This window comes from Barbatula barbatula (assembly GCF_947034865.1).
Source record: "Barbatula barbatula genome assembly, chromosome: 2".
Classification (NCBI taxonomy): domain Eukaryota; kingdom Metazoa; phylum Chordata; class Actinopteri; order Cypriniformes; family Nemacheilidae; genus Barbatula; species Barbatula barbatula.
Window position 1 is genome coordinate 26,738,568 of NC_136767.1, and position 27,966 is coordinate 26,766,533.

Consider the following 27,966-nt stretch of genomic DNA (forward strand, 5'->3'; position numbering starts at 1 on the left):
CAATAAGGTGGTAATTCGATTTCCGTGTGATGTCAAAGCTGATTTTATTTCATTTGAAGACATTGCCCTCATATTTTACATCGTTCTTGTTTGCTCACAGAGAGGAATGATAAATAACTCCAATTAGTCGGCCATTGTAATGCATTTCAGCTGTTGCAGTCGGGATCTAATCATATTTGGATTTGTACTATTGAATTAAAGACACTTCTCGCTGACTCTTAACTTCAATTTCATAGTGACTAGTCTCATTAGAGTGTCCGGCTCTTATATCAGAGTGCCAGAGGTGAAAAAAAAACTTAAACCGGCAATGATTATAACGTGAATCTGGCAGCTGATATCCCATGTTTCCGCCATCGCGCCGAACCGTTCTAAGCACAGTCTGAAACGGTTACAGTTATGTTTCCACCTGGGGCTTCTCGGCTCTGAATTTTCGGTACGGTTGTCTAACCGTCTAAAGCGCTCATAGTGTACCAGTTTGAATACAAACAGTTTAGTTCGTATTCATTTAGAGGAATGAAGACAAATACAGGTAAACCCTACAGGTAAAACGCATAGCCCACAAATCACAGCAACAGGCTAGAACACTCAAAGGAGACACACTTAATGAGTTTTCAAGTTGGCATTTGATGGTTGATCTCCAGAGGATTTACTAGCACAACCCAGGTAGAACAAAGTACACTTTATTTAAGTACACTTCCATAGTAATGCTGTATTGTCACACATTCATTTTGTATATTTAACGGATAGTTCACCCGGAAATGAAAATTCTCACACCCTCTCGTCATTTCAAACCAGTATGACTTTCTTTCTTCTGCAGAACACAAAAATATATATTTTTAAGATATTGTGCAGACGCAAAACCAATGCAAGTCATGGGTACTGCTGCTGTTTGGTTACCAACATTCTTCAACCTATCTTCTTTTGTGTTCTGCAGAAGAAAGTCATATAGCCTATGTTTGAAATGACAAGAGGTTGAATAAATGATGACAGAATTGTCATTTTCACTGTATAGTATCAGATGTTTGTACTTTTATTCTATGTGTCTCGAAATAGCACAGTAGAGTACAGTAGGATCATCTCAGTTTGTTGTAAATGAATAACAAAATTAGTGCGTGAAAATAGAGCACTTTAAGTCACGATTCTGCCTCTTTTTGATCATGTTTTCTTAGTCTTGTGGCAGGATCATGACAGACCACGTGTTTAGTGTGAGAGAGACATGGCATTGTTTGTTTTGGCACGCCGTGCGCTCTCTCAGGTCTCGTCTTTGTCCCCGCCCTCTCATTTCCTCCTTTTTGATTGTTAATTATTTCAAGCCCTGCACCTGTTCCCCTCTTGATTTGGTTCCCTATTTTATGCCCTCATGTTCTCCGTCCTGTGCTGCTACGTTGTGTAAGATTCGTGTATTGTTCCAGTCTGCCTTTTTGTCTTGTTGATGTTCGCTGGTCCCCTTCCTGTTGGATTATTCCTGTATTCTGTTTTTAGACTTTGTTTTGCCCTTCATGGCACAGTTTATGTTTGATCCATGTTATTTGTTCCTGCCTCCCCATTTTTTTAAATAAATGTTTTTTATTTTACTTATCGCGTATCTAATAAGAAACGGGTTAGTTTAGATCTTCATTTTGACTCCAAGTCCATGGTGCTCAGTTGGGCATACCAAGATGGCGCCGCGATCCCTTCCGGTGGCTACGCCTCCTGCCATTGTGGTTTAGTGTTTTATAGTGCATAGATTACAGTGCATCAGAAGTCTAAATCATTATCTTCCATAAGACAGACTTTCACAGAAAAATGAGCCATGAGCTCCAGGTTTATTATGGGTCCTGAGGACCTAAATGAAGAGTCTGCACCGCTGTGGTGTGAGTAGGCAGAGGGTAAAAAAAAGAGAGGGGCTGTCCTCCACTTACAGTCAAAACAGGAGAGAGGGAGGAGAGAGAGTGAAGACACGTCTGCTAGGCTCAGGGAGAAGAAACCCTCGAGCAGCCCCTGCAGAAATGCGCGGAGGTCTTAGAAGGTCTTAGAAGTCGCATTGTTGTCTGCAGTATATCCTGCCCTGTAAATATACACTGAAGTCCTGCCGTCACGTCATGTGACCCTGCGTAGAAAGTAAACATTGGATTATGTATTTTTCCTCTGCCCAGGGTGTCATTATAATGTAAACTGGAAGTACAGAACTGTACAAAGAAGAGTTTTTCCCCGGGGGGCCAAACGCTCCATGAGTGTTTTTTTCTTGCTCTGACTGTGCTCTGTAACTTGAGATATTGCCCCTGTGAGAGTGAGGGCTTTATAATAAGTAAAAGGAAAGAGTATCTGAGCTCTTTCATATATAACTCATTTTATAAAGAATAAAAAAACAGGATAAAAGTGAGATTAATATAAAACGTATATCTAGACTTTACAGTTCAGATATTCTTTTTTTCCACATTCTACGTACTGTTATATTAATTTAGGAAATTAGGAATAGTTAACCTCCAAAATGAAACTTTTGCTTATTTACTCACCCTTGTCATTTTAACCTGTGTGCTTTTCTTTCTCCTGCGAAACACAAAATACGTTTTTGGAAAAATGTTGGTATCCCAAAACTGTTGATTCCCATTTACTTCTATTGTATGAACACAAAACCAATGCAAGTCAATGGGGACCAACGTTTATTTTTGTAACCGACATTTTTCGAAATATCTTCTTTTGTGTTTTGCAGAAGAAAGAAAGTCATACAGATGTGAAATGACAACCTGCCGTGTAAATAATGACGGAATCTTCATTTTGAAGTTAAACTATCCATTTCCCAAAACAGACTTCAACAAAAACATTTCATATGCTGTTTTGGGTATATGCTTGAGTTTGCAAGCCTGCATTTCACACTAATATACTGTAGATTGTAAATCTTATTTGCTTCGAAAAGTAAAAGCACATTTTTCCTCAACAAGCCACACAATTTGGCATATTCATGTCCACATAAATGCCAAAATAGAATGTTAAAGGTTTGCACATGTAAGCAGGACCGATAATAATAGTAATGCAAGCACATCAAAAAATCACACCACACATCTCAGATTTTAGGCGTTTCTTTACAAATAACTCTATAGGCCAGCAGAAGCACACTTCTGTTTGAATCAGGAGAGCACTTCTATGCACTTGAAGGACTGAAGAGGAAAAACAGGACTAAATTACGATGTCACCGAGATCTTGGTGAAGTTGCGCTCTCTTTAGGGTCTTTCAGCTGAAAAACTCCTCTAGTGGATTCCATGAGGTGGAGATGCTTCAGTTGACTCAAAAGTGAGTAGAGAGGATATGGTGTCACAAGCAGGCCAGATTTAAATGTCAATAGCATTGAAAAGTGGGCATTTCATTGTAAACATGGAAGCTGAATGTGAGTTTGCAGTCAAAGTATCACCAGGATTAAACTATATTTAATTGAAACTGAACCTGAACAGAGATGGTGGTCGAGATTAAAGGGACAGTTCACCCAAAAATCTTGCCCTCGAGTTGTTTCAAAACATTTCTTGCTCACCATTGACTAGCCTTTGTAGGAAAACATTTGTTTAATTTGTTTGCTGTTGAACACGAATGAAGATATTTTGAAGAATGTAGGAAAGGAATAAAGTTCTGGGGCACTTTTGACTATCCTTGGAATATTTCCTACTATGGTAGTCAATGGTTACCAAGAACTGTTTTGTAACAAGCATTCTTCAAAATATCTTTCTCTGTATTCGTCAGAAGTTTTTACAGATTCAGAACAACTCGAGGGTGAGTAAATGATGATAGAATTTTTGTTTTTGAGTGAATTGACCCTTTAATTGTTGCAGTATTTTTTTCAATCTATATTTATATAAATCTATATGTAGCATTTTAAGGATTCAGCATTACCTGAATAGCTGTTTAGCTATTGGTTAACATTATAAGGTTATTTCTTTGGACAAGTGTGCACGGATGAATTATCCACAACATGGATTAAATACTGTATATTTCGTCCTGGCTTTAAAATGAAAACCAGCAGATGGTTTAAAGTGGGTGGGAGGCCTGAGCTCTCGGTTGCATATGCCTGGAAAAATTCTGCTTCATGTCTGTATTCCAGGATGGGAGGGTTGTGTGTGTTGTGGAGAAATAGAGAGCAGCGGTGTGAGACTGGAGCTGGGGTTTGAGAGTTGGCCGTAAGCCAGTCCCAGCAGGAAGCTTACTGGTTCACACGCACAAAAGCAGTAATGACTGGTTCCACGGATGTCAGTGGTGAACAAAACTGCCCAGACCACCCCAACAATAGGGTTTCTATCTGAAAGTCAGTCACTGAGGCACTGTAGACTTGAGATCACACTTGTTATCACTTTCTTGCATGGATTATGACAACCCAGCAATTCGGCTTTTTTGTCTCTTAGATTATGAAAAGCAAGATTATTTTAACGTAGTTTTTAGTTTTTGTCCACATTTTGCATAACGGTCCCTGTATAACCCCTGTAGAGGGCCACAATTTGAAAAGTTACTATTAAATTCTGTTCTTGTTAACATATGTTTGTTTGTTGCACTTTATTTTACAGTACGTGTACCTATAATGTACCCAAGAAAGTATTGGGTAATTTAAAGTAACTAAATGGGATAAGGTTAAGTTTAAGGGTAGGTTCAGGTTTAGTACCTAGTTATTACCCGGTTATCATATTTACTATAACACAGTATGTAGGCTGGGAAACAGGACTGTGAAATAAAGTGCTACCTGTATGTTTATTGCTAGACAACCAGGACGGCTTGGATTTATAACTGAAACTTACAGTATAAGGGCACATATGAACAACATCATCATAAAAGTGACAGTCCTGGAGCAACCCCGGGTTAAGTGTCGTGCTCAAGGGCACAATAGTGAACGTTCACATACAGCCTCTAGTACAGCCTTTGGATCTAGGCACTAGGCCACACAATCCTAAATACTTTTATTCACAGAAAGAGAGAGAATGGGATGTTTCCAAAACCGGAACTGAATTTGCAGTTTATGCTTTTATGGCACAACATTTCCAATAAACTGTATCTTTGATAAAACTCTGCATTCGTGAGTCAGAAATTTTTGGTGCTGTTGCATAATTTTTTTTTCTTCATTTAGGCTACCAAATAAACAAGCTTTTCATCATTAACACGTTCTCACTTTATCACGTTTATTAAGAATGAATGTTTTAATTAAGATGTGATGATGAAGTCTGCACTGTCTGCAGCTACAGCTCGCCCACACAGTGTTTTGAAAGTCCTGTCAGATTCCGTTGCTGTCTCGTGATGGTACTGCATTATTTATTTTATAGATACTGTATGTGTTTCTATAGTGACATTACTGGTTGCACTCAAGAACAGCCCCCTAATCATGTTGACATGATTCTTTTTGCAGTTTTTTCCAATATGAATTTCTGTTTTAAAAGGATTTAACCAAAGTAACAAGTCTTTTCGGAAGACAGTCATCTTTACCATCTGTCCCCACCCATCAGGACGCAAACAGACATTTATGTATTTGACAGGCACTTTTATTCAAATCAACTTACAGAAGCCATACATTATATCAGATGCGCTGCCAACACAACCAGCTGAGCTACAAGAACACAGATTACTAGATGAACGACACAGACGTCTAGATTGATACACTGTAATTGGTCAAATGTTTTAAATTGGTTGTTTTTAAATGGTTCATATTATTAACAGAACATGTACGCCAAAGTTTGTAAAGCCCCGCTGTTTGTGTAAGTCTCCAACAAATACTGAGACAAACCTAAAATGACGTTTTTCCATCTTAAAATTAGACGATGAGTCACACTGGCACAGATGAAGGCATGAATCTAATCATTTGGCCTTTTCTTTATTTTCTGCAAGCATTTCAGATGTAAAAGCAGACACTGTGTCTACATTGTAGAAGCATGGCAGTGCTTCTGCTGCGTGAAATTAGTTTATATTTATCACATAAGTTGCATCGTAATATTCAAAACATAAACATCAAACAATTCAGGGCAGGAGAAGTCCTAACATTTCAAAAACTCATATAAAAAAGATCATTTGAAAACAACGAACATTATTTTAGAATAAATCACACCACTGTTTATTCGGTGGGGTATACAGACCGTTTATAGGAGAAAATTCTTTTCGGAAAGCTCAAATTTCAAAAAGCCAGATAGGTCCTTGTTATTTATTTGAATTGTTTTAACTTGGTTTTGACCAGTTGACGTCTTGGACTGCACTTATTTAACAACAACCATAGAATAGACAGAGCGAAGATAGTAAAGACGTCTACTTTGTTATCATTATATTCTAAAGATAATAATTTATAATAATTCATCATTGTGGACATGGCAAATAAAAATGTAAACTGCGAAAAAAACGTTTTGTTAAATAATGATGATTAATAGGCCCATTCCTAATTCGTATGTTTTCCTGCTGTCTTGAAATGTAATAATGATCTAAAGCACGCCCAAAATATCATTCATAATTTTAATATATTCACGCAGCTCAAACATTACAGCAATTACAATGCCACTACATCATATCATAAATATTCAATTAATGACTACCGATGGCAAAACAGCAACGGATTCACATTTCCCGAGCGGGTGTTAAATTGAAAACATCTCTGCCTCCCTCCAGTGAAGATAAAGGTGTGTGGGTCACCTGTCATCATTGCCACATACAGCACTGCGGGAAATTTACATAATCCTCTCTTGTAGTAAGAGAGAGAGAGAGAGAGAGAGAGAGAGAGAGAGAGAGAGAGAGAGAGCCTGCGTGCAGCCATTGTTTATGTAGCCCGTTCCCGAAATAAAACATTTGCTTTGTCATAAAGCCTTATGTTTTTTTCATTGCGTGATCATTTCTCTAAAAAACAGGGATCGTCCACCGGTTCATACCCTTACACGAAAACAGCACGCAGAACAACGATGGGAGGTGTGGAGGGGCTGTCTTTGATCTTTAAATACCCTCTAACATTAAAACCACACTCCATCGCTTTGATTTCCTTCGCCTCCGCCGAGACGCGACCGCAATATTCAGACGCTCCCTAAGCACGCCACATCGCTACGTGCGAGCCAGCGCACCTTTCTTTTTCCGCTTTACCATCTGTCCCTTTCTTCCATTTCACGCGCAAGCAGCGGACATTCGCCCTTCAGATGTGCACCCGCATCCCCCCTCTCCTTCTCTCCTCCCGCCGCAGTCCCTTTCACTCCCCATCCGTCCCTCTCCGACTCCGACTCGCACGATGCAGACGCTCCCTAGCGCCGACCGTTCCCCCCTCCCCCACCCGCAAAGCTCCTGTTTCACTCAAAGATGGCGTCAGCTCTGGAGCCACTGCTCTCTGACTGCATTTTTCAGGCTTGTTGTTGTCTGTGTTTCGAACGCGTTCTGGCACATTCTCCTCGGACACTCGACCCGAAATTCCGGTGAGTACAGCATGATCGCGCGCGGGTTTTCAAATGCTCTCGGTTTGTCGGTCCGAACCGGACTCGTGGTTCTGTCTTTCAGCCAAGGAGCGGGAGAAGGTAGAGGGAATGGGGGGGTACGAGGAGATGAAGGAAGGGGGAGGGCGGGGGTGCGAGCCGAGGCCTAACTACTTCCCTCACGGGCCTCGTCTCAAACGCCACCGCGGGCTCTGCCGTTGGGTAGGGAGGGTGGTTTTCAGTAAGCGGGGAAGGAAGTGGAGAAGAAAACAAACACGCAAACATCTTGCGCGAGGAATATTTTTGCGTACGCGTATCCGAGGCTGAGATTGAGGCCGCGCGCGGCCGTGTCAAACGTTGGCGCGAGGGAGGGAAGGAAGAAATCTTGGCGTTCTTTCTTAACGGCTGAAGCGCGGTAGCCACTGGTTACGGGCATTGTGTGTTTAGCTAGGCCGCGGTGTGTCTTAACGCCGTTCCTACCTGGAAATGTCTGAATAAATGTCAGTTTTCTAGTGTTATGGTGTAAAATAACAGGCAGTGGAGGGAAGGAGGGGGAACCGCTGAGGAAACATTGTCCTCCTCAGATGCACGTTGCTTGTGTTTTGGGTCGTTTAGGAACTAACAACATCCGTTCGGTGAGTTCACATTGTGTGGGAAATAAATAAATGGTGAATTCATTCTCGATTAAGCATATTTACAACCACCCAAGGATTTCTGAGCACCTGTTTGTGACAATGTTTACATTAGTACAACGGTTAAGCCTTGTTGCCATGGGTTTCTATGCCTTGGCCCTGTTATGGCGGTTTATGTTGATGCTTGTTTACTTTTGGCCATGTGTTGACATTTATTAACCGTTTATATCTGCCTGATTAACACTTACGTTAGATTTCAAAATATCGTGTTTATAAGTGGCCATCTGCTATTGTAATGAGATTGAGATGAGTAGTAATAATAGACAGTGTATTGCTATTTGTACACATGGTTGTTAAAATAAAAGTAGCTGAATCTGTCAGGGGAGACGTTTCATGTTTTGATTCAGCAGTCTACCAGTCAAGTGATTTTATTTATGGCGATGTTTACTTTACATGGGGTATGTCATTTTTAATGCACACGTGCGTGTCATTGATACAATCGTGTATTTTTTCTGTTTAGAACAGTTAAACTGTTTATTGAAAGTTTCTGGTGCACTTATTGTTTTGTTTACATCTGAGAAATGGTTGTTCCTTCTTTGCTTCAACCGAAGCCTTAACAGGTTATGTGTTAAAGTATGTTGTGATGGTCATGCAGAACCAAAATGTGCATACTCCATCACACTTTTTCTGTAGGGTAGTTCAAAATAAGTTTTTCTATAATTGTTTCTATAATTTACATTTAGTGATTTAGCAGACGCTTTTATATCCAAAGCGACTTACAAAGAATTCGGGGAGCGATATGTCATACATCAATGCAAGTTACTGTTTATTTAGGTCTTTGTGTTTCACTATGTTTTTTATGTGGAAGATTTAGATAATATATAAATGCAACACCTGTATTGGTTTGATTGTGTTTTTCTGATCATGTTATGTTTTTGTGCAGGTTACAAGGGCTTTTGAGGAATACTCAGTAGGAAGATGTTCAGCCTACGTTGCTTTCTGGAGTGAGGTATCTGTTTTGGACAACACGTTTCTACGAAGACAAGGAAGAACAAGAGCGTACTGGAGTGTTGAACGGACTTGATTTCACACTTTTATTTTCCCAAGACACACACATCTGTCTGAGTTTCTTAAAGCTCTGCTACAATTGTTTACGAAGATGCTCCATCTAAACGAGTAACACTTAAGTATTGAAGGATTCTAACTGAATTTGAGACGGGCAAAAATCTGGGCACCCAAGATTCCTGTCAGCCGGCCACAACCCGTCTCTTCCAACGTTATCCTACTGGACAAAAGTTGCGGTGTCTGCCTGTTGCATACCTCCCTGCTTTGCTTTGGTGTGGCCACCCTTCAAAAAGAAGGGTCACTGGGTTAGGGGAATCTGTTTTAGGTTGGGGGGGATTTAGGGAGCCTATGATATGGTGATCGGCTCCCTCTATAACAGCTCCTGCTCAGGCACAGAGAGACTTACTACCCCTTCCCAGGACAAAGGATAGCCTCCTGGAAGAAGAAAGAGGAGGAGGGTAACGACAAGGCAGCGCCAGGGCTGAGGCCACTGGGTGCTTCCTAACGGTTGTGTGAGTGTGTTGGGCCGTGGCCCAACGGAATTGCAGTAGCCATGGTGAAGCTGGCCAACCCGTTGTACACCACCTGGATCTTGGAAGCCATCAAAAAGGTAAAAAAGCAAAAGCAGCGGCCGTCCGAAGAACGCATCTGCAATGCTGTGTCAATGTCCCACGGGCTCGACCGCAAGACTGTCTTGGAGCACCTAGAACTCAGTGTTAAAGATGGCTCTATACTCAAGGTGTCCAACAAGGGGCTCAACTCCTACAAGGACCCCGACAACCCTGGGCGTATTGCGTTCGGAAAGCCCCGAACGGGAGGATGTGGAGGGACTTCCTGCACCAGCACCAGCTCTAGCTCTAGCTCCTCCAAAAAACCTGGCCTGGATTGGAACAAACTTATCAAGCGCTCTCTGGAGGGGCTTCACGAACCTGGCGGATCATCTCTGAAGAGCATTGAACGCTTTTTGAAATGCCAGGCAGATGTTGCGGGTTACCTGTCTGGCAGTGGCTCTATGGGGCCTGGCCTGTTCCATCAGCACCTCCGGCTGGCTCTGAAGCGGGCCGCTGCACATGGACGTGTGGTAAAACAAGGTCCGCTCTTCCGCTTGGTAAGCAGGAGTTCCCATAATGACGGGACGGGCATCGTATCTCTGGATTCACTGCCTCCAGTACGTCTGCTGCCCCACGAACAAGATCGGGTAAGATTATGAAACTAATTTACGCTTGATCACATGGCAGTGTTGTTACCTCCACGTTCCTTATGACTTTAGTGTAGCCAGCAGACTTTCAGTTTCTCTTTCTGATGCTGTGTATTTACATATTTCACTTCTGTTTTTAAAACAGTCTTTTTAAAAGCTTTGTCTTGACTTGTAAACAAACATTTATCATGGACTGGATAAAGTAGGTCAGGTCAGGCATCCACACGAAGTGCATGTGAACTTAGATCTGTGTTGTTGTGTTCAAATGGCAATGTTAATGTTTTTAATGGCAGTTTTTCCAAAGGTTTGCTTTGAGTCTTAAAATACAAGTTGTCAGTCTGCAATGCCTAGCCATGAAGTCCAGTAGAAAACAGAAAAAACAAGATGGTCAAGAATAAGCGGTCATGTGAGATTTTCTTCCTGTCAGCTGCAAGATGGGCTGCTGTAGGGGGGTGAGAGACAGAAAGAGACAATATGTGAGTGAATACAAGAGTGTGTGTTGTTTTTTGTGTTTTGAAATGTAGGCGAAATCCAGTCAGAAGGGGTTATATGTTAGACAGGAAGAAGGGAGAGGCAGGGATAGGCTTGTGTGTGTGTGTGTAAATGTGTGAGAGAGGTGATGTGGAGGATTTTGTCGAAGTGTGGCTGAAGAGATCCACGCATGCTCAGAACGATATACTCCATTCCACTCTGCACGAGAAAGAGAGAGAGAAGGATGAAGATAGAGATAGAAGCTGAACAGTAGACATACAGGCGACAAGAGCTGAGCAATGCACACCCACTTTTTTGTAACCTGATAAATAGCAGCTCTGCCTTACGCTCCCCAGGGGCTAAACACACACACACATCCACCCTTCTTATCACATCTGATATGAGTCTTATCCATGATGTGCACTGTAGGGTTTTGGCTGTCAGAATGATGCCATGGTAAATTTCAGCTCTGTGTTTTGTTTTTGGGCACACGACGTTGACAGCTTTACACACGACCAAGGTGCTCAGTGTGTGTTGTGTCTGGCTTGGGAATTAAGTCTTCCACAAGTGGCTGCCACATGACCCCGCTTCAAGCGATAATTCAGACAAGAAAGAAAATGTCCCCTGGTTTCACTCACCCTTAAGGCATCCTAACTAAATAAGACTTTCTTATAGGAATAATGATATAAAGAGTTATGATACCATGTAGTGTTGTCAAAACATTGATATTTCGATACTGAGAAATCTGAAGCACTTCCAATACGCATGTTCAATAGTATCGATACCATCTGCGCGTTCTTGCGCCCTCTCTTTTTTTCTGACAGCGAGTTGTAGGGCTATGATGGTGGCCGTGACAACCGCACCATCGCTGTGGTAAAGTGCTGTGCCTGTGGAGAACTACCACCAGCGGTAGTGCATGTCACTCTGCCAAATATTAGTGTAATAAAAATGACAGTTGCAATAAGAATTGGTATTTGTAGCCTCTTTTGTGGAATGTTTTATTTAAAAGATTTTACATTAACGCATAAATGATTGACATACATTTCTGTTGGTGGGTTGCATTCGAGTGTGGGCCTGCACAGCAAAACCCAGGTTATTCTGCAGGTTCTGCAATGGATCTTGTTGTGAAATGAACAGTCTACAAAATCGGCTATGACCCACTTGCTTGGTGTCTGAGCCCGCGCAGGTTTTGCCAGCGGATGCGGACAGACATCTTTTCACTTGCTCTCTGAGCACATCTTCTGAACGCGCATTTAGTGCAACTGTACACATATTAATCTGGACAATGTCAACATGTTAGTGTTGCATCAATGAGAAGGTAAAAGTAACTTTTTATGGCAATCTGAATAGAAAAGCCAAGGTAGGTTGAAACAGTTTGTTTCAAATTCAATTATTAAGGACTGTAAGGGTAATGCACGACTGACCGAAGTTGTCACTGCAACAAGAGCTTTTTTATTTAGTATTTAACCTTCTTATATTATTTAAATGTTCATTATTTACTTAAATGTTACTGCTGTGTGCTGTTTCACTGATGGATTTGCGCATTAAACATGGACTGATGTTTTATCCTCATTTATTTCAGATAGCGTTATCTCATTTAAAAAAGTATTTAAACTAGGTGTATATTTCTCTTCCACTCGTGATGTGGTTGCTACATGTAAACATAATATAAATATTATTTATTTATTATTTATATTAAAAAACTGTATTTCCCAACCACCGGACCACAGGTTAATTTGTCCATTACCATCACGGTGGTAAAAAACTACCACCATGACAGCCCTAGCGAGTTGACACAGAGCGGCAACTTTCTGGTCTCTCTCGTGAAACCAACACGGAAGTGACTTAAACCTCAATTAATTGACTGGCGGTAGAGAATGGCACCAAAACAGAGCAGAAACTGAGTGAGCTCCAACTTTATTGCAGAGATAAACATGTTTACAGCTTGGTACAAAAATTATTTTGGTCTATGTAGCTCATTTCGTCTTTAATGATAACGGTGAGGGGTGAATTCTTTTATAGCTCCTCCGTTTAAATTATATTAAGACTTAATTAAGGGCATGGCCACTTGAGTGACAAGTCGTTTCACCAACCAGGCTCTTCAGCTCCACCCGCGTACTGCTTTTTGCCCTTTTTTATTATCCGTGAGTGACGACTGGCTCCGCTCACTTTAGACTCTTCACAAACCTTCGGGTGATGACACTACGTCCATGTTTTTTTTACAGTCTCTGGTTGACAAACACTGCACATGAACGCAGTGACAACAGACCCATACCATTCTCTCTGACTCGACTCGTTTGCTGCAGTTAAACAGTGTTAATGTTAAAAAAAGATGGCCAGTGCAGAGTCTCAGTAACACATCTGGCGCTTGGTGCACGCTTGTCGCTTGTTTATGCTTCCCATGTGTACCACAGTGCTCTATGTATGTGCGTTGATCAATGATTTCACCCACTCGTATCATTGGCTTTGTTCAAATGTTTTCTATGTTAAAAAGATGTCCAGTGCGGAGTCTCCAGCAGTTCTTGTGTTAGTTTGCGTTTCCGTCTCTGTGCGCTGATCGGTGATTGTATGTGAATAAAAGCCCAATTAAAATTTGTTAATATAAATGTATTAGCGAACAATGAATGAGCAAAACATCTTTTTTATTGCAAGTTAAATTTTAACTATTTATGTAAGCTCTGGTCCATTGATATTGACAAATACAACTTTGATTTTAAATAGTAAATGTATTAGTAAAATTAACATTATTTATTAATTCTTAATCTAATGTAAAAATACACCTCCTTGTCTAGTCTTGTTCAATTTACTTTTTAATCAAAATAAACAAGTAGGGCCTTAATGTCATGGCAGTTTTTCCCCTGTGGTATTTAAAATGGTATCGAATACCGATATGTTTTAGCTATAGTATGGAACGTTAAAAATTCCAGTATCGTGACAACACTGATGCCACGTATCATTTTTCTTCCAAGGGCTAAAATGCGTGCGAATGGGGGTAACGTTTTTGAAGTTTTTGAACTTTCATTTATCCCTCGGCTGCGTGTGAGCCAGAGGCTTGTTTTTCCGGTAAAGGACAGTGACAAAAGCTCTTGCAGAGAGGAGATGTATCCAAATGGAACAAAATGAAAAATGCTGTGTTCGTCATCGTCACCGGTAGCTGCGTCATTTTGCGTAAAAACAAGCCTTTGGGTCACGCGCAACTGAGGGATAACGGAAGTTAGACATTATCGCCAATATAATTCTCTTTAAGAACATGACAAATTCATTAAAGACCAAACAATCATTATTGTTAAAAACGGCAATTTAATATTTTCTAATCCAAAACCTTGTCACTTTTCTCCTTACAAGTTTGTAACAAACAGGGATGAGCTTTTCTCATCGTGTTGGTTGAAATTAACCTGTAATGTTTTTGTTTTGACAGTATTTTTACACAAGGAGTATTATGTGTTCACATGTTGCTTTGGAGACAAAACATTTTTACTACTTGGGTATTTTGTTTGGCTTTTACAATGGTAAAAGTGAAGACATTTTTGGGCCAAATAGATGTTTTCTTTAGTATATGGTTTGTCTTTTAGGTTAAGGTTGTTTTTATCACTTGACCTAGGTCAAATATTGTTTTACTTCAGTTAGCTCTGTGCATGGCGATAGACGGCGTAAAAGTGATAGACGGCAATTGTTTTGTATTTGGTTATTTTACTCTCTTTGCTCTGCCAAATTTTTGGCAAGCATCAACTTTGTCATTTTTGCATTTTTTAATGGTGTTGTCAGACTTTCTACTGTAAGTAGGGAAATGCGCTTGTTTTTCATAGCTGCTTTTTACATCTGATTTTGTTAAAGTGCGTTCCCTCTGGTCATTTAAAGCAGTAGTGCCTTGCGAACTGTTCCCATACAGCCTATAAAGGTTATACTGTAGTGCAGCGAGGAAGAGAAGCAAAACAAATGGTTGAGCACTGGCTGCGACCCCGATATGGAGAGGATTATTACACACAAATGACTGTGTCACACTCCTCCATTTAAACATGATCGCAGACTCGCTTAAATGCTTTTTTCTCTAATAGAGGGTCAATGCCAGGGCATATGTGGGGTGTGGGAGGGGGGCCGGAGTCAAACAGGGGGCATGGATGTATAGATAGAAAATCTCATAGGTTATAAGAGCGTGTGTGTCTGTATATAGGACATTAAGTGGGCTGGTCCTGATGAGAGCTTTTTGTGTAAGAGTCAGCAGTAAGAAGGATGGCAGTCTCGTGTTGCCCTTTCACAGCTGATAGCTCCAGGGTTGAAGTAAAGTTCCTTGGGCGGTCATTCTGGGGACGTGTGAAAATCCAACGTCAATGAACTAGTAGCCTGTGACGTTCAGTTCTTATTCAGCCAAAGGAGAAAGCTGATTGTAGCATACCATGTTATGGTTATTTTATGCAGGCGTTCAGTTAAACTTAAACGACAACACTTCTCCTCTTCTCGCGATATAAAACGATAAATCCTAGTTGATGACGTATTTCTTTGTGAGACCCATTCACAGTTTATGACAGAGTAGATTTAATAGATTTAATTAGATTTAATCTTTTATCCGCATCCACACTGTGCAGGAGAGCGTGATTGACAGCGTGATGCGAAGGTTTACACCCAACAATAGGCTATATAATGTTTAGATATTACATGATGTGTATATGGAGTTAAAGCTAATTTAATTATTTCTTTACAACAACCTTTTGAAGTCGAATATCACCATTTATATTTAAAATTTACAAAAATATTGTATGTATATTTTAGGAGGCTGTTTTAATTGGGGTACATTTTACTTTTTGATTCATGTTTGTGTTTCCGAGGCTCTAGACTACATGCAGCTAGCTGATATCATTTGCGGCAAAAACAGCGGTGGATGGTGTTATAGTTATATCATCATTTGTATAGTTATCGCAACAAATATCAGAAAATATTGTCATTGTGTTTTAGGGCCATAACGCGGCGCCTAGTGTTATTAATTTACGTTATTCTGTGGGTTCTGAAATGGATCTTGTTGTGAAATGAACGGATACATAAAATCAAAACTGGCTATGACCCGCTTTCTTGGTGAACCTGCCTCCCATCATGGAATAAAAGTATTTAATATATTAACACTTTTTTGAGTGCGAATCGTTGTGTATAATTATTAAAAAATATTGTCACTTGTTGGGAGAATCTGACAAGCAACTTTGTTTCTTTACATCCATGGTCACTGTTTTCTTCATTGCATTGACTAACACTCTCTGCTCACAGTTGGGCTTTTTGGACTTTATGCGGCGCTGCACAGACCGATCTGCCCACAACAGTGCTGCAGGAGGTCAAACTACAAGCAAAACACGTGTATACATGTATTTTCCTCAAACATCCCGCCTCCTCTACCACTTAAACTAAATGTATTAAGTCTGCCACGATTAGAATGAAATGTGAAAAGGAACGAGAAGTGTTGGTTACACTCTAACTTTCAGATCTGTGCGGTAGGAAAGAGTAACTTCCACTCCTTGTAGCATTTAAAGAACTACAGATCTTTGCAGGCTGAAGTCGTAAAAAGTCCGGTTTAAAGATAAGGAACGCACCAAGCACAATGTTCTTTCATCATTCTAACGCGCACACACACACACACACACACATACATACACACACCGTTTGTTGCAGTCTCGCACTAGTCAGAGCAGAAATGAAAGCCAGTAGATTTTTCTGTAATTTATTCTGCAGTGTCTTCTGTGTTTACATAACATGTCCAGTTTTGCAGGCTGTGCGTCAATAGTCATGGTCCGTGGGGAAACGTGGTGCTCTGTGTGTAATGTAGTTAAATGGATTAAACAAAGCAATGATTTCTTGATTTCAAATTACTCGAGCTTCTCGAGGAAGTGTGGAATTTTTTTTTGTGCTTTGCATCATGTTTTTAGCATTGAAACTTCTAAGGTTTTTGCAGCGTAAAATTCATTGTGGGTCATTGTGCCCTATGATGGATTTGAGTTTGACAGGACTGAGTGTGACTTAACCGACACGCTTGTGCACATGCATTTTCTCCTCCATTAAACTCTACTGTAAGATATATTTGCTACCGCCTATTATTTGTACAAGATTCACTCGTATGACCTCTAGGTCTAAACACTTACTTCACAGCAATGGGCTGTGTCACATCCCACAAACTACAAGGGATTTTGGCGTGCTTGGAACCTCCTTTTGAGAAGCTTTGACATACTGAGACTTGATAAACCGTTTAAAGGACTTCATGTGATGTCGATCTCAGCAGGAGGTGTTTTGGAAGTTGCAACTTATCCGAAAGGTGTTTTATTGTTTGAAGAGCTATGAAAGGTCTTAGAAATAAAGAGAATCTCTTAAGGGCAGAACGGACTCGTTCATTACCATGGTATGTCATCATACATTATAGATTTAAAATTCTTAAATAATAAAAGTGGATCAGGGCTTTTTTTAAGTCCTGGTGAGATTTAAAATAAAATAATTCTTATTTCATTGCAGTGAATATTGCAGTGTTTGTTATAAATAGGCTATCAGTGTGGGCCATTCACATTTTAAAATTGATGTGTCCTCATAATCTTTCATCAAAATCTGAAAATGCACTTTATATACAATATAGTGGGTATCCGTCTCAGATGATGTCAGTTAGACAGCTTGGACAGGGCAGAGCCAAAAACTCCTCCCCTAATTAAAGTTCTTGTGTACTATAGTATATTTGATCCTAACTATAGTAAATATTAAAGTATACTATAGTGAAGTGTTTTCACGATACTGGAATTTCTAACTTAAATTCGATACCTAAAAAATACAGATTTTTGATACCACCTGGATAAAACTGCCATAGCAACAAGGCCCTATTTACAACGTTTAAGCAGAGCAAATGAGACGAGTGGATGAAATCATTCATCAGCGCACATACATAGAGCACTACGGTAAACACGGACGTGCGTGTATCACACGTGAGAACTGTTGCGAAGATTTTACCCCCACCAGCATCGTTTCAAACATAAACTTAACAGGAACGAATGTGACGAGTGGATGAAATCATTGATGAGCGCACATAGAGACAGAAACGCGTGCATGCGAACTGTTGCGGAGACTCTGTGCTGACCACCCTTTCTAACATGAACAACGTTTAACCAGTTGCACATACATAGAGCGCCATGGGAAGCCTAAATGAGTGTGCATCAATCGCCAGATGTTACTGAGACTGCACTCACCATCTTTTCTGACATTAACCCTATTTAACTGCAGCAAACAAGTCAAGGCTGTGTTGTTTACTGAAGTAAAACAAGCAGGAACGTGCAGTTGGTGTTGATATGTGGGTCATCCATGTATCGAAATATCGATAGTTTCTACAGTGTTTACTAGGGCTGTGTATTGGCAAGGGCCTCACGATACGATACATATCACGATAGATGGGTCCCGAATCGATACAATATATCACAATACATTCGATACGATACAAACGTTCGATATATTGCAATAATTTGTTTTAAATAAATACAAATTAAGAATACATGTTGGTGTGTAGAATCTATGGTATTCGGGTATGTTCATCACATTATAGTGATAATTCTGCAGACACAAAAGATTCCATTCAATTTTATTAACAAAGCTATTTATAAGAGGTATTTGTCATCTTGCTTACACAGTGTTACTGAACAGCGAACATATAATGTTTAAATTGCATATTTAGTCATTAAATATTTAAATGCAAATGCCACAAAAAACATATTTTTTTCAGTATGTTGTTAATAAAAAACAAAGTACATTAAAATCTATTCATAAAACTGAAATTGTCAGTATGACTCTCTTTTATATCCCACTCCACCAGTGCAGTTTTCAGTAACTCCGCAATGTTTATGCCAGTATGGCTCGTCTCATGCATTGCGCGTGTCTGTGGTTGTGATGTAATCCTAACATACGATGCATTGCAAGTCAGGGTCACTCGCTCTACCGAGCTAAGGGATTTTTTACCTCTTGGTAAATCCCGGGTACTTCTACGTCCGTTATGTGCCTGCGAATCGGAATCACATAACACAGCTAGTGTTCACCATATGCCCGAAGCCGGGGTTTTCAACCACACTGTCGCAGATCCTTACAAATAAAATACACCACCGACTAAGATATACGGAAGCTTGTTGGTGATATTATATGAATGAATCTACTTTACGCCATTTGCTTTCTCGCACCCGCTTCCTTTTGAGACATTGTCCGTATGACAGCGAATCACAGCGACATCAACAGGAACGGAAAAAATGGTTATGTGATGACATGTCATTTTGAATCCATTCAAAACATGACTTATTTAAGGTATCGATACTATAGGTTGGACTATCGATACACTATCGTGAAAAAATTATCGCAATAGTTTGCTGTATCGATAATTTTGCACAGCCCTAGTGTTTACTACAGTTTATACAATTACAATACATTTTTTAAATTAATTTAATCTGGTTCAAATACATTTTTTAATTTTGGGGGGTCGTCGTGAAACTTCAGTGTTTGACAGAAGCTTCACTTAATCAGTGAAATGCTCATAAAGAAACTTTAAACAACTCTGTGGGGTAAGTTCATGTCCTCATATATTAAGATACAGTCAAATCCACAAGTGTCATGCTTGTAATATGTTATAACTCATTCACTCATAGACGCAGAACAAGCAGAGGACCTATTTAAACAGTAGAATTCCGCTTTTGTGATTCCTTCCATGTTTCAATAAGCTTGATGCAGCTGGAAAACAAGTTTGAATTGCAAACACTAAATAAAAACGAAAACTTCACTCAAACAAGCGGATCTGTCTAATGCACCTGCTAAACTGTATCGCACACGTGCTACAGTTTTCGTAGCATGTGTACACTATGTACAGCCCTGGGAATTAATTGGAAGTCAAACACACTTTCAGAAATTGGTTGCCTGCCCAGTAGTATCATTGCATCTGCATGTTTGCCCTCTATTGTATAGTTTTTTCTCTCACTGGTTTGTGGTTGGGTTTGTGTGTGTCCAGCTGTCTCGCTCTGTGCATTGATCGGTGGCTTTTTTGCAAAGGAGGTTTTGGGAGATGGGTAGGGGCTGTTCAGTCAGGTGACTGCACAAATGAGTTTCACATGTTAATGAGAACCTTGACGGAGCCATAGACAAGGACAGCAGGTCTTTCTCCCTCCCCCTGCCTTTCCTCTGCCATTCTTGTTGTATCCACAACTACTAATTCGGATTTCTAGTGTCTGAGTGATTGCCTATGCACAACGCGCACTCAGCTTTGCGTACATTAGGAGAAAATTGAAGGCTATATATGAATGGGTAAAACTGGCAGATTGATGCATGTGCATGAGGGGGAGGCTTTTGTTCTGTCAGATGCGAATAATCTTTTTCTCCTACATTGCTGGAATATTTTTAGATTTCCTGTGGCGGTGGGCTGCCTGGCAGCTGTGCTTTAATTCGGCCCTGTGAATAGTTGGTTCATCTTCAGCTATTGTGCTTGTTTAGAAAAGTAATTGTCCGTGGAGGCAGAGCTCTTTTTATGAATGATGAAGGTGTGTCTGCAAACTGCCCAGGTTTCTCCACATGTTTTTAACAATAATTTTCTATACAGGTTGGAAGCTACCTATCCTACACTGTCTGGCTACGTGTGTGCCTTAATGTGATCATTTATTATCAAATTCTTATGCCAGCTAAGCCTAAATATGTTTTTCTTTTTCTGTTAACAGCGATGTTGAATCAAAGCAGAACTTTCTAGTAAGTGTCAGTAACTAACTTGACAAGTTTCGAAGGTGAATAAGTGGTTGCTAATGTCAAGTCCAGTATGTTCCTATGCTATTCAAAGGGTTGGTGTTTTCTGGTGGGTCTTTACTGGCCAAGTCCATAATAATTATGAACTTTCCTTATGAATCTCATAGACAGATTGTACACTTGAATTGGTTTCTCATGGAACTGTGTTCCGCTCTGCCCAGTTTTTATTGGATTGGGTTGTTGATTCAAAAAGATAAATAAGCTCAAAAACATACTTTTCTTAAAAAAGTGTAGTCAGAGGAGAATGAACCCAATAAATCATGCTGTCCCTTTTCTCTCTCTTCCCTTCCTGGACCTGCTCACCGCTGCTCTCTTCCTATCTGAAAGTAGACCTCTCTGTCTTCTGTCTGTCTCTCTCTCTCTCTCTTAGCTGTTGGACACTAGGGCTGTCAACATTAGTCGTTTAGTCGACTAATCGGTCGATGCCGTCTTGGTCGACTGACATTCTCATTGGTCGACCAGTTGCCTATTTTTTTTAGCCTATGTTTCATCCCCAACTTTAAATACTTTAATTTCGGCTATTTAAAAAAAATCACTTAATTTTCAAAGAATTGTATTATTATTATAGTTGTATGTATTATTGATGTCTTTTCGTTGTTGTTTTATAAATGTTCTATGACGATTGTTTAATAAATGTTCAATCAAAATGCAAAACATCGCGTCTTTTTTTTTTTTTTTTTGTTTTTTTTTTTTTTTAGTCGACTGATCGCTGCGCAGGACAGGACTTTGGTCGACTAAGCATTTCTTTGGTTGACTACAGCCCTATTGGACACATTATCCTTTTGCAAGTTTCACCTCTGAATTGAACTTCTTTGCCATTGTCACTAGTGTCACTGTCTTTAGACCTATCACAAGGGTTTTTTCGCTGTTTACATTGATCAGCTTTTTATTTTTGCCACAGCGTCTTAAAAGAAACGAGATCTTCGTTTCCACATGCGTTTCAGAAAAATCTCTGTCTATACTACACTATATAAAAGGCATGTAATTGATGTCACATCACCATTCAGGCATGCGCATACAATTGTAAACAGTGTTATCCATGTTAATGGGCTTGTTTAATTTCATGTGATGCCGTGCTTGCAGATCGATGGATGACATCGCAGCATACTGAGCAGACGGCTCCCAATTCTCTCTCGCTGTGCTAAAATGTCAACGGCTCGATCAGTTTACGCCATGCCACATAAAGTTAAACAAGCTGTTGTTTACATGGTCGTTCCAAGGCTGCTCATTGTCGTCTTGCAGTAGCGTAATGGCTCGTATGACAGGGACTTGACGAATGAGGGAAGTACGCAAGGATACAGAGGACTAGGCTTGTTGCGATAGTCTGTGTTACCGGTGATATACGGTGTTTATCCCGCCTACCGGTTACATCACTTGCCTACCCTGGCACCGTCCCCACTGTCGTTTTTAAGTTTTCTAGCAATAAAGCACTTAATTCAGTTAGTGACTACAATAACGCGCAATAATGCGTCTTCTCAATTTAGCGTAAGCAGAACGAGTGTCGCAGTAAAGATCAGTAGCAAGTGTCAGATTTCATTTATTATTTGTGAGGCGAGCTAACGGACAAAACGATGGTGAAGATTTGATTTCAAAGCGAAATGCAAAAGTGCCTATTTGGAAATATTTCCATTTTAATATTTAAACCATTTGACGATCTAATATGACATTTGAGGTCAGGTTTAAATAAGAGGCTGCTATATGTAGGAATGTACTTGGTTTACACAATTTCTTTTGTCCGTTCACAAAGATAAGCTTTTAATTCAAGCATAACATTTTTACTTAAAATGTTACTCATGTTATTAATATGTTATTAATTAACCTACTGTAAACTTAGTTGTCAAATGTTGTCCTTTTCATGGGCATTTTGTTTTCAAAGTCATAGATGACGGGATGTATCGGTGTAGGATTGTCAAGCAATATATCGATTATCGCAGAATCCGTGCATTGTGATGTTATCGGTATTGTGAGCCATGTATTGTTTATTGAATCACCCCTAGGTGGGATTCATCTAGCTGGCTTTGAGCTCTGTTGTTCATCTACGTATAAACAGCCAAATGGATTATACTATACATTTGTTTCTGAGTATGTGCAATCCTTGGGATCGAACCCATGACCTTGGCGTTGCTATTGCCATGCTTTAACCACTGAGCCACAGGAAAAACCTCAAATGCATACCACATGCCATTTAAGTCTGAAATGCTCTGAAGACATATTGTAATGCCCAAAGCCTCTTTTGTTTTTTTGCAAACACTGCTTTTCTAGGATTGCAGTTTACATTCTCTGTTTCGCTGTTTATGAGCAGCTACTGTGATGTTCACCTTAGCAATTTTTAAGAAAAACCTGTTCCACACACAATCCATCTGTTACGTGTAACTGTTTGTTAGCGTGCTGTGTGTGTATGATGCATTCTGCGTCGTGGGTGGGTCTCTCCTGGACACGCTGAAAGATTAATGGTGCTCTGAATCAAATGTCAGATGGTGTGGCTTAGAATAAGCATCAACACAAGCCTTTGTGCCCACACACTGACAACATACCCACCTCTGTTCCCACACATCCACTATGATCGTCTCCACTGCATCCTTTCTATAAATGAAAACTCTGAGCCACTGGCCAATGCTTGTCAAGCTCTCCTTTTTTATGTTTAAAATTTTAGACCAGCAAGAAGATAGAAGTTGCAAATATGGCAAGGAGATATGTATTGAAATTAAATAATTGTTTGATTTAACAAACATTCGTGGGGTGAGGCAAGAAAAAAGAAACACTAAAACTACATCTAATTTAATACATTAATAAATCAATTTAAAATTAATACAAATATATATTTTATTTATTATTGATTTTATTGGTTTTATATAAAGTCTTAACACCCTTTCAACACAAAGTGTAGTGTATTTAAAGCATATCTTTAACAACTAAATAATTTTATGCTACTTTTTTCTTTATCTTTAACAACTTGTATAAAGAAAAATCAACTAATTTAATATCATTTTGTTTACTTCAAGAAACAGACTATTTTTGGCGTAACTGACTTTTGACGTAATTTTGAGTTTGTGTCCGTTTCATAGTAAGAAGATGTGAAAGAAATCTCAGTCTAGTAGTTTGCGCTCTAACTCTCTGGGCGTGTATGTATATTATTGATCAGTTTGGCAGTCGCCAATTATGAAAATTAAGAAAAACTGCCAATTAGGACCCTAAAGAAAAAATGGTCACACTGGCGGGTGTGTTAAAATTTTCGCAAATTGCCGCCACTTGGGCGCAGTCTCTAGAGTTCTGTTATCAATGGATCCCCTCAGCTTTTAAGCAAATGTCTAATTTTCTTTCTTTCTGTTTTTCTTAATCTCTCTCAGTCTGTGGCAGAGCCTATACCCATCTGTAGCTTCTGTTTGGGGACCAAGGAACAGAACCGTGACAAGAAGCCAGAGGAGCTCATCTCCTGCGCAGACTGTGGGAACAGCGGTAAGAAAAAGCGTCAAAGTTTAACCACGACCCTTTGAGTTTTCAGTGGCACCGTGTATGCCCATCAGAAAGGGCTTTGTTCAGCTGGTTCGAGGTTGTCTCACTCTCACTGTCTTTTCAGGTCACCCATCCTGTCTGAAGTTCTCTCCACAGCTCACAGCACGAGTCAAAGCTCTATGGTGGCAGTGCATCGAGTGCAAGACCTGCAGCAGCTGTCAGGACCAAGGGAAAAATGCTGTAGGTTTTTTCGTCACTGAAACCATAATTTGGGCTGCATTCTAAATCGTATACTTTTACTTAACCAGAACGCGCACATTGATGAGAGTTACATGCTTTTTGTTATAGCTTTTGTAAAAGAGCTCTCCAGATTAGAGCTTTTTTAACAGTCTGGATAAAACATAATATACTTGTATATGAATGTATGTATGCTATGCAATAAAACTCAAATTAGATTCCTCTAAAATTAGAGTCCATATGTTGACTCATGTCTGTGTGTTTTTGTTTCATAGGATAACATGTTGTTTTGTGACTCCTGTGATCGTGGTTTTCACATGGAGTGTTGTGACCCCCCACTCATGCGAATGCCAAAAGGTGAGTCGAGGTCACAAAAATAAAATGTAAAACAAGGTTTATATGGATATTTAATCCAAAATCGTATTACTGTTAAATGTATTTGTTTACTTACCCACAAAAATGTGTGTTTTCTTAATTTTTTTATTTTGGTTGTGTTATGATTCTTGACTGCTGCTTTACAGGCATGTGGATCTGTCAGATCTGTCGGCCGAGAAAAAAGGGAAGAAAGCTCTTACAAGAAAAAGCAGCACAAATCAAACGGCGATACAATGCACCACTGGGGCGGCCGAAGGGAAGGTATATATAACCATTTCAACATTTCACAACCCATGCAAATTGTAAATTGTTAAAACGGTTGTTAAATATTTTTTCACAATTCTACTGCACGCTCTCTTGTTCCCAGACCGGGCCGTCCCTTTAAGAAGCTTCGAGGTGGTGGGCGGGGCAGAAGGAGGCGGGGCACTTTAGGTCTGGACCGGTGCTCGCAAGGCTCTTCTTCTCCACACTCCTCCTCAAGCTCCTCATGCGAAGGATACCCCGGCGATGATCGAATGCTCTTCTCCCTCCACGAAGACGATTCTTCGCAGGGCGGCCTGCGCTTTAATAAAAAGACGAAGGGTCTGATAGACGCCCTCAGCAAGTTCTTCACGCCGTCCCCGGATGGACGGAAAGCCCGAACTGAGGTGGTGGACTATTCCCAGCAATACCGAATCCGCAAGAAAAGCAACCGCAAGGGCGACTCGGATGACAGGACAGGTGAGCGAGTATATTAACTAAACTTTCAAAGTTATTTGGTCCCAGTTATTCAGATTTTAATTAAATATTCAGTTAGTTTGCAAAAAACATGTAAATGGAATAGTGGTATTTAATAACTTTTATTTATTATAGGCATACATAGGGCTGGGTGATCTTCCCAAAAAAGCGAATCATGATCTTCATACTTGAAATACAAATTTTGCGAAGAGGTTCGAAGTTTTTTTTAGCACAGGTAGCGCAAGTATAAAACGTCTGTTTGCATTTTTAAAAAACACAAATGCACAGATCATTACATAAATAGACTGGTTTACAACAAAGGACATTCATGTTTGTCCACATAAAAATACTGTAGTAGCCTCAACTATAGTATTTACTAGGCCTATAGTAAACTGCAGTAAAATTCCTTGATAATATAGTGTGTTTGAACCTTACTATAGTAAATATTAAAGTATACTTTTTTTACTTCAGTTGATCAATTTAGAAATCACAGGGCTCTAGATATAGGCTGTATGAACTCAATGCAGCCGGGAGACAAGTTTTAATCGCAAAATAGACTAAAACTAAATAAATTAGCTGTGCGCCATTGACTTAAGTCACACACAATCAAGCCCCCCTATCTAATGCACTTGCAAAGCTGTATCGCAAGCATGAGACCTCGCAGCTCGGCGAAAGTGATCCGAAAGCATGCAAAGCTCTTGCGGCGCTTCAACGTTATACGCCAATGGATTTGTGCATCGCTGAATGTTGCCGAACACACCTCTTGTGTAAGACAACAGACAAGGTCACAATCCTCGCCATTCTGTTGAAAAGTGATCGAGGACACTTCAAGATAGATCTCGATTTATGATCGTCAGATCGCCCACCCCTAGGCATACATTTATTTTGTGTTGTCTTGTATGTTTGGTTAATGTTATTGTACAGTGCTTCAGAATGTTTTTCTTTACTTAAGTGCTCTGTTTGTACTTCTAATGTTTCAAGTGTCTTGTGTCTTTTGGTTTTACAGACAATCAGGAGTACGGAGACTGCTGGCGGGAGGACGAAGACAGACTACCAGGGCATGAGAACCTAACTGAGAATGACGTGGAGCTCTTCAGACGTATACAGGAACTGGCACTACAGGTACAGGCAGCAAGATGCATCATTAGAGTAATAGGTGTGGCAGGATTGTGGAAAAGAAGGTTCAATAAATTAAATGGAAACCACAACCTCTTGTCAATGAATTCAGGTTTTTCTTTGTTTACTAGAATCTACTTTATGTTTGCAGTTGCAGGCATTCACAGTGTTAGTAGAGACGCGAGGTTATGAAGACCTTTAACTCGACTGAGTGTAATGTGGGGATTTGAGTGGTTCCATTATCTTGCTTTACTCTGTGACACGAATTCACATATATTGTCTGATTGGTCTGTCTGTGTATGTGTTGAGGATCCCGACACAAGCAGCCGCTCTCAGACAGCCTCAGGCCATCAGCCTAAGAAAAACACTCACTAACCCAGAGAGACTTTTTTGCAATCGGCATCAGAGACATCCAGTACTCGTGCAGAAACGCGTTGAAAGTAGCCAGGAGAGGGAATGCAATGCTGAATTCTTAACAATAAGACCTAGCGTGCATGGTAAACATGGCACTTTTTGTAGCTTTGGGTAGAGAGAATTCCTGAGGCTGTTGAACTGTCACTGGTATTTTCTCCTTGCGTTATGCTCAGTGAAAAGTTTGTTGTAAAATCTTTTGAAGTGTGCATTTATAAGGCAAGTAACGGTTCGAATTCCACATGGTTATGTTTCGTGTACACCTCTAAAAGCAACGTCCCAGGTCTTTAAATCATGAAATCTGATGCCTATATGGTATTTTAACAGTGTTTTCTACAGTTTATTAATTAACTACAAGGGCAATACAATTTTCTATATCAAATACGATAGTACACTTCAATATTTTTTCGTCTTTGTGGCATGTGTAATAGGGATGCTCCAAAATTAAAATTCTTGGCTGAAGCTGAATAAAAATGAAACATAGGCCAAATATCAAACACCGCACATGGTTTTTTGCCTTTCTTATATTTATTTAGCCATTTTCTTCACTATTGCATAAACTGAATGGTCAAAATGTGCTTTTATAATTAGTTTTTCAATAAAATGCAATATAACTTGAGCAAAACAAAGTGAATTAAAACAAAAAAATTAGCCCTCTCCCTTCATGAATAGTTTATATTAGGCCTACAACTGACTGCTAAAAGAATGTTATGTAAGTTACTCTGTACCCCATGGCTATGGCATGAGGGTGTGTTGTTCGACAAGGCTCTTAAAAGAATGGCATTTTAAAAAGATTATTTGAAATTGTAATGTTGTCTGTGTTTGCATTTCTCCTATTTTTAATTTCTCCCTTGATCTTCATCTCTTAAAGAAGGTTGGTGTGACTGGACCACCTGACCCCCAGATGCGCTGTCCGTCAGTCATAGAGTTTGGAAAGTATGAAATTCAGACGTGGTACTCCTCTCCATACCCACAGGAGTACAGCAGGTAACTAACAATAAAAATAAGTCTTGCAATTATTTCTTATATTGTATTACAAATATTAGCGAATTTATTTTAGACGTGAAAGCCATAATAATAAAAAAATAATAAAGTCTGTTCAGGAAAACAGATTTAATCTGAAGTGTTTTCTTTTGTG

General features: G+C 39.8%; 1 protein-coding gene across 1 annotated transcript in view; it reads left to right on the forward strand.

Moving 5' to 3' along the window:
- The first annotated feature begins 7,256 nt into the window (after positions 1-7,256).
- Positions 7,257-27,966, forward strand: part of kat6a (K(lysine) acetyltransferase 6A) — a 29,450-nt gene continuing 8,740 nt past the window's right edge. Inside the window, exons 1-9 of the mRNA XM_079486739.1 lie at positions 7,257-7,382; positions 8,955-10,274; positions 23,867-23,975; positions 24,097-24,212; positions 24,485-24,566; positions 24,731-24,845; positions 24,952-25,304; positions 26,308-26,423; positions 27,700-27,815. Coding sequence (XP_079342865.1) covers positions 9,630-10,274; positions 23,867-23,975; positions 24,097-24,212; positions 24,485-24,566; positions 24,731-24,845; positions 24,952-25,304; positions 26,308-26,423; positions 27,700-27,815 — 1,652 coding nt within the window. The 5' untranslated portion in view covers positions 7,257-7,382; positions 8,955-9,629. The remainder of the gene's footprint in view (positions 7,383-8,954; positions 10,275-23,866; positions 23,976-24,096; positions 24,213-24,484; positions 24,567-24,730; positions 24,846-24,951; positions 25,305-26,307; positions 26,424-27,699; positions 27,816-27,966) is intronic.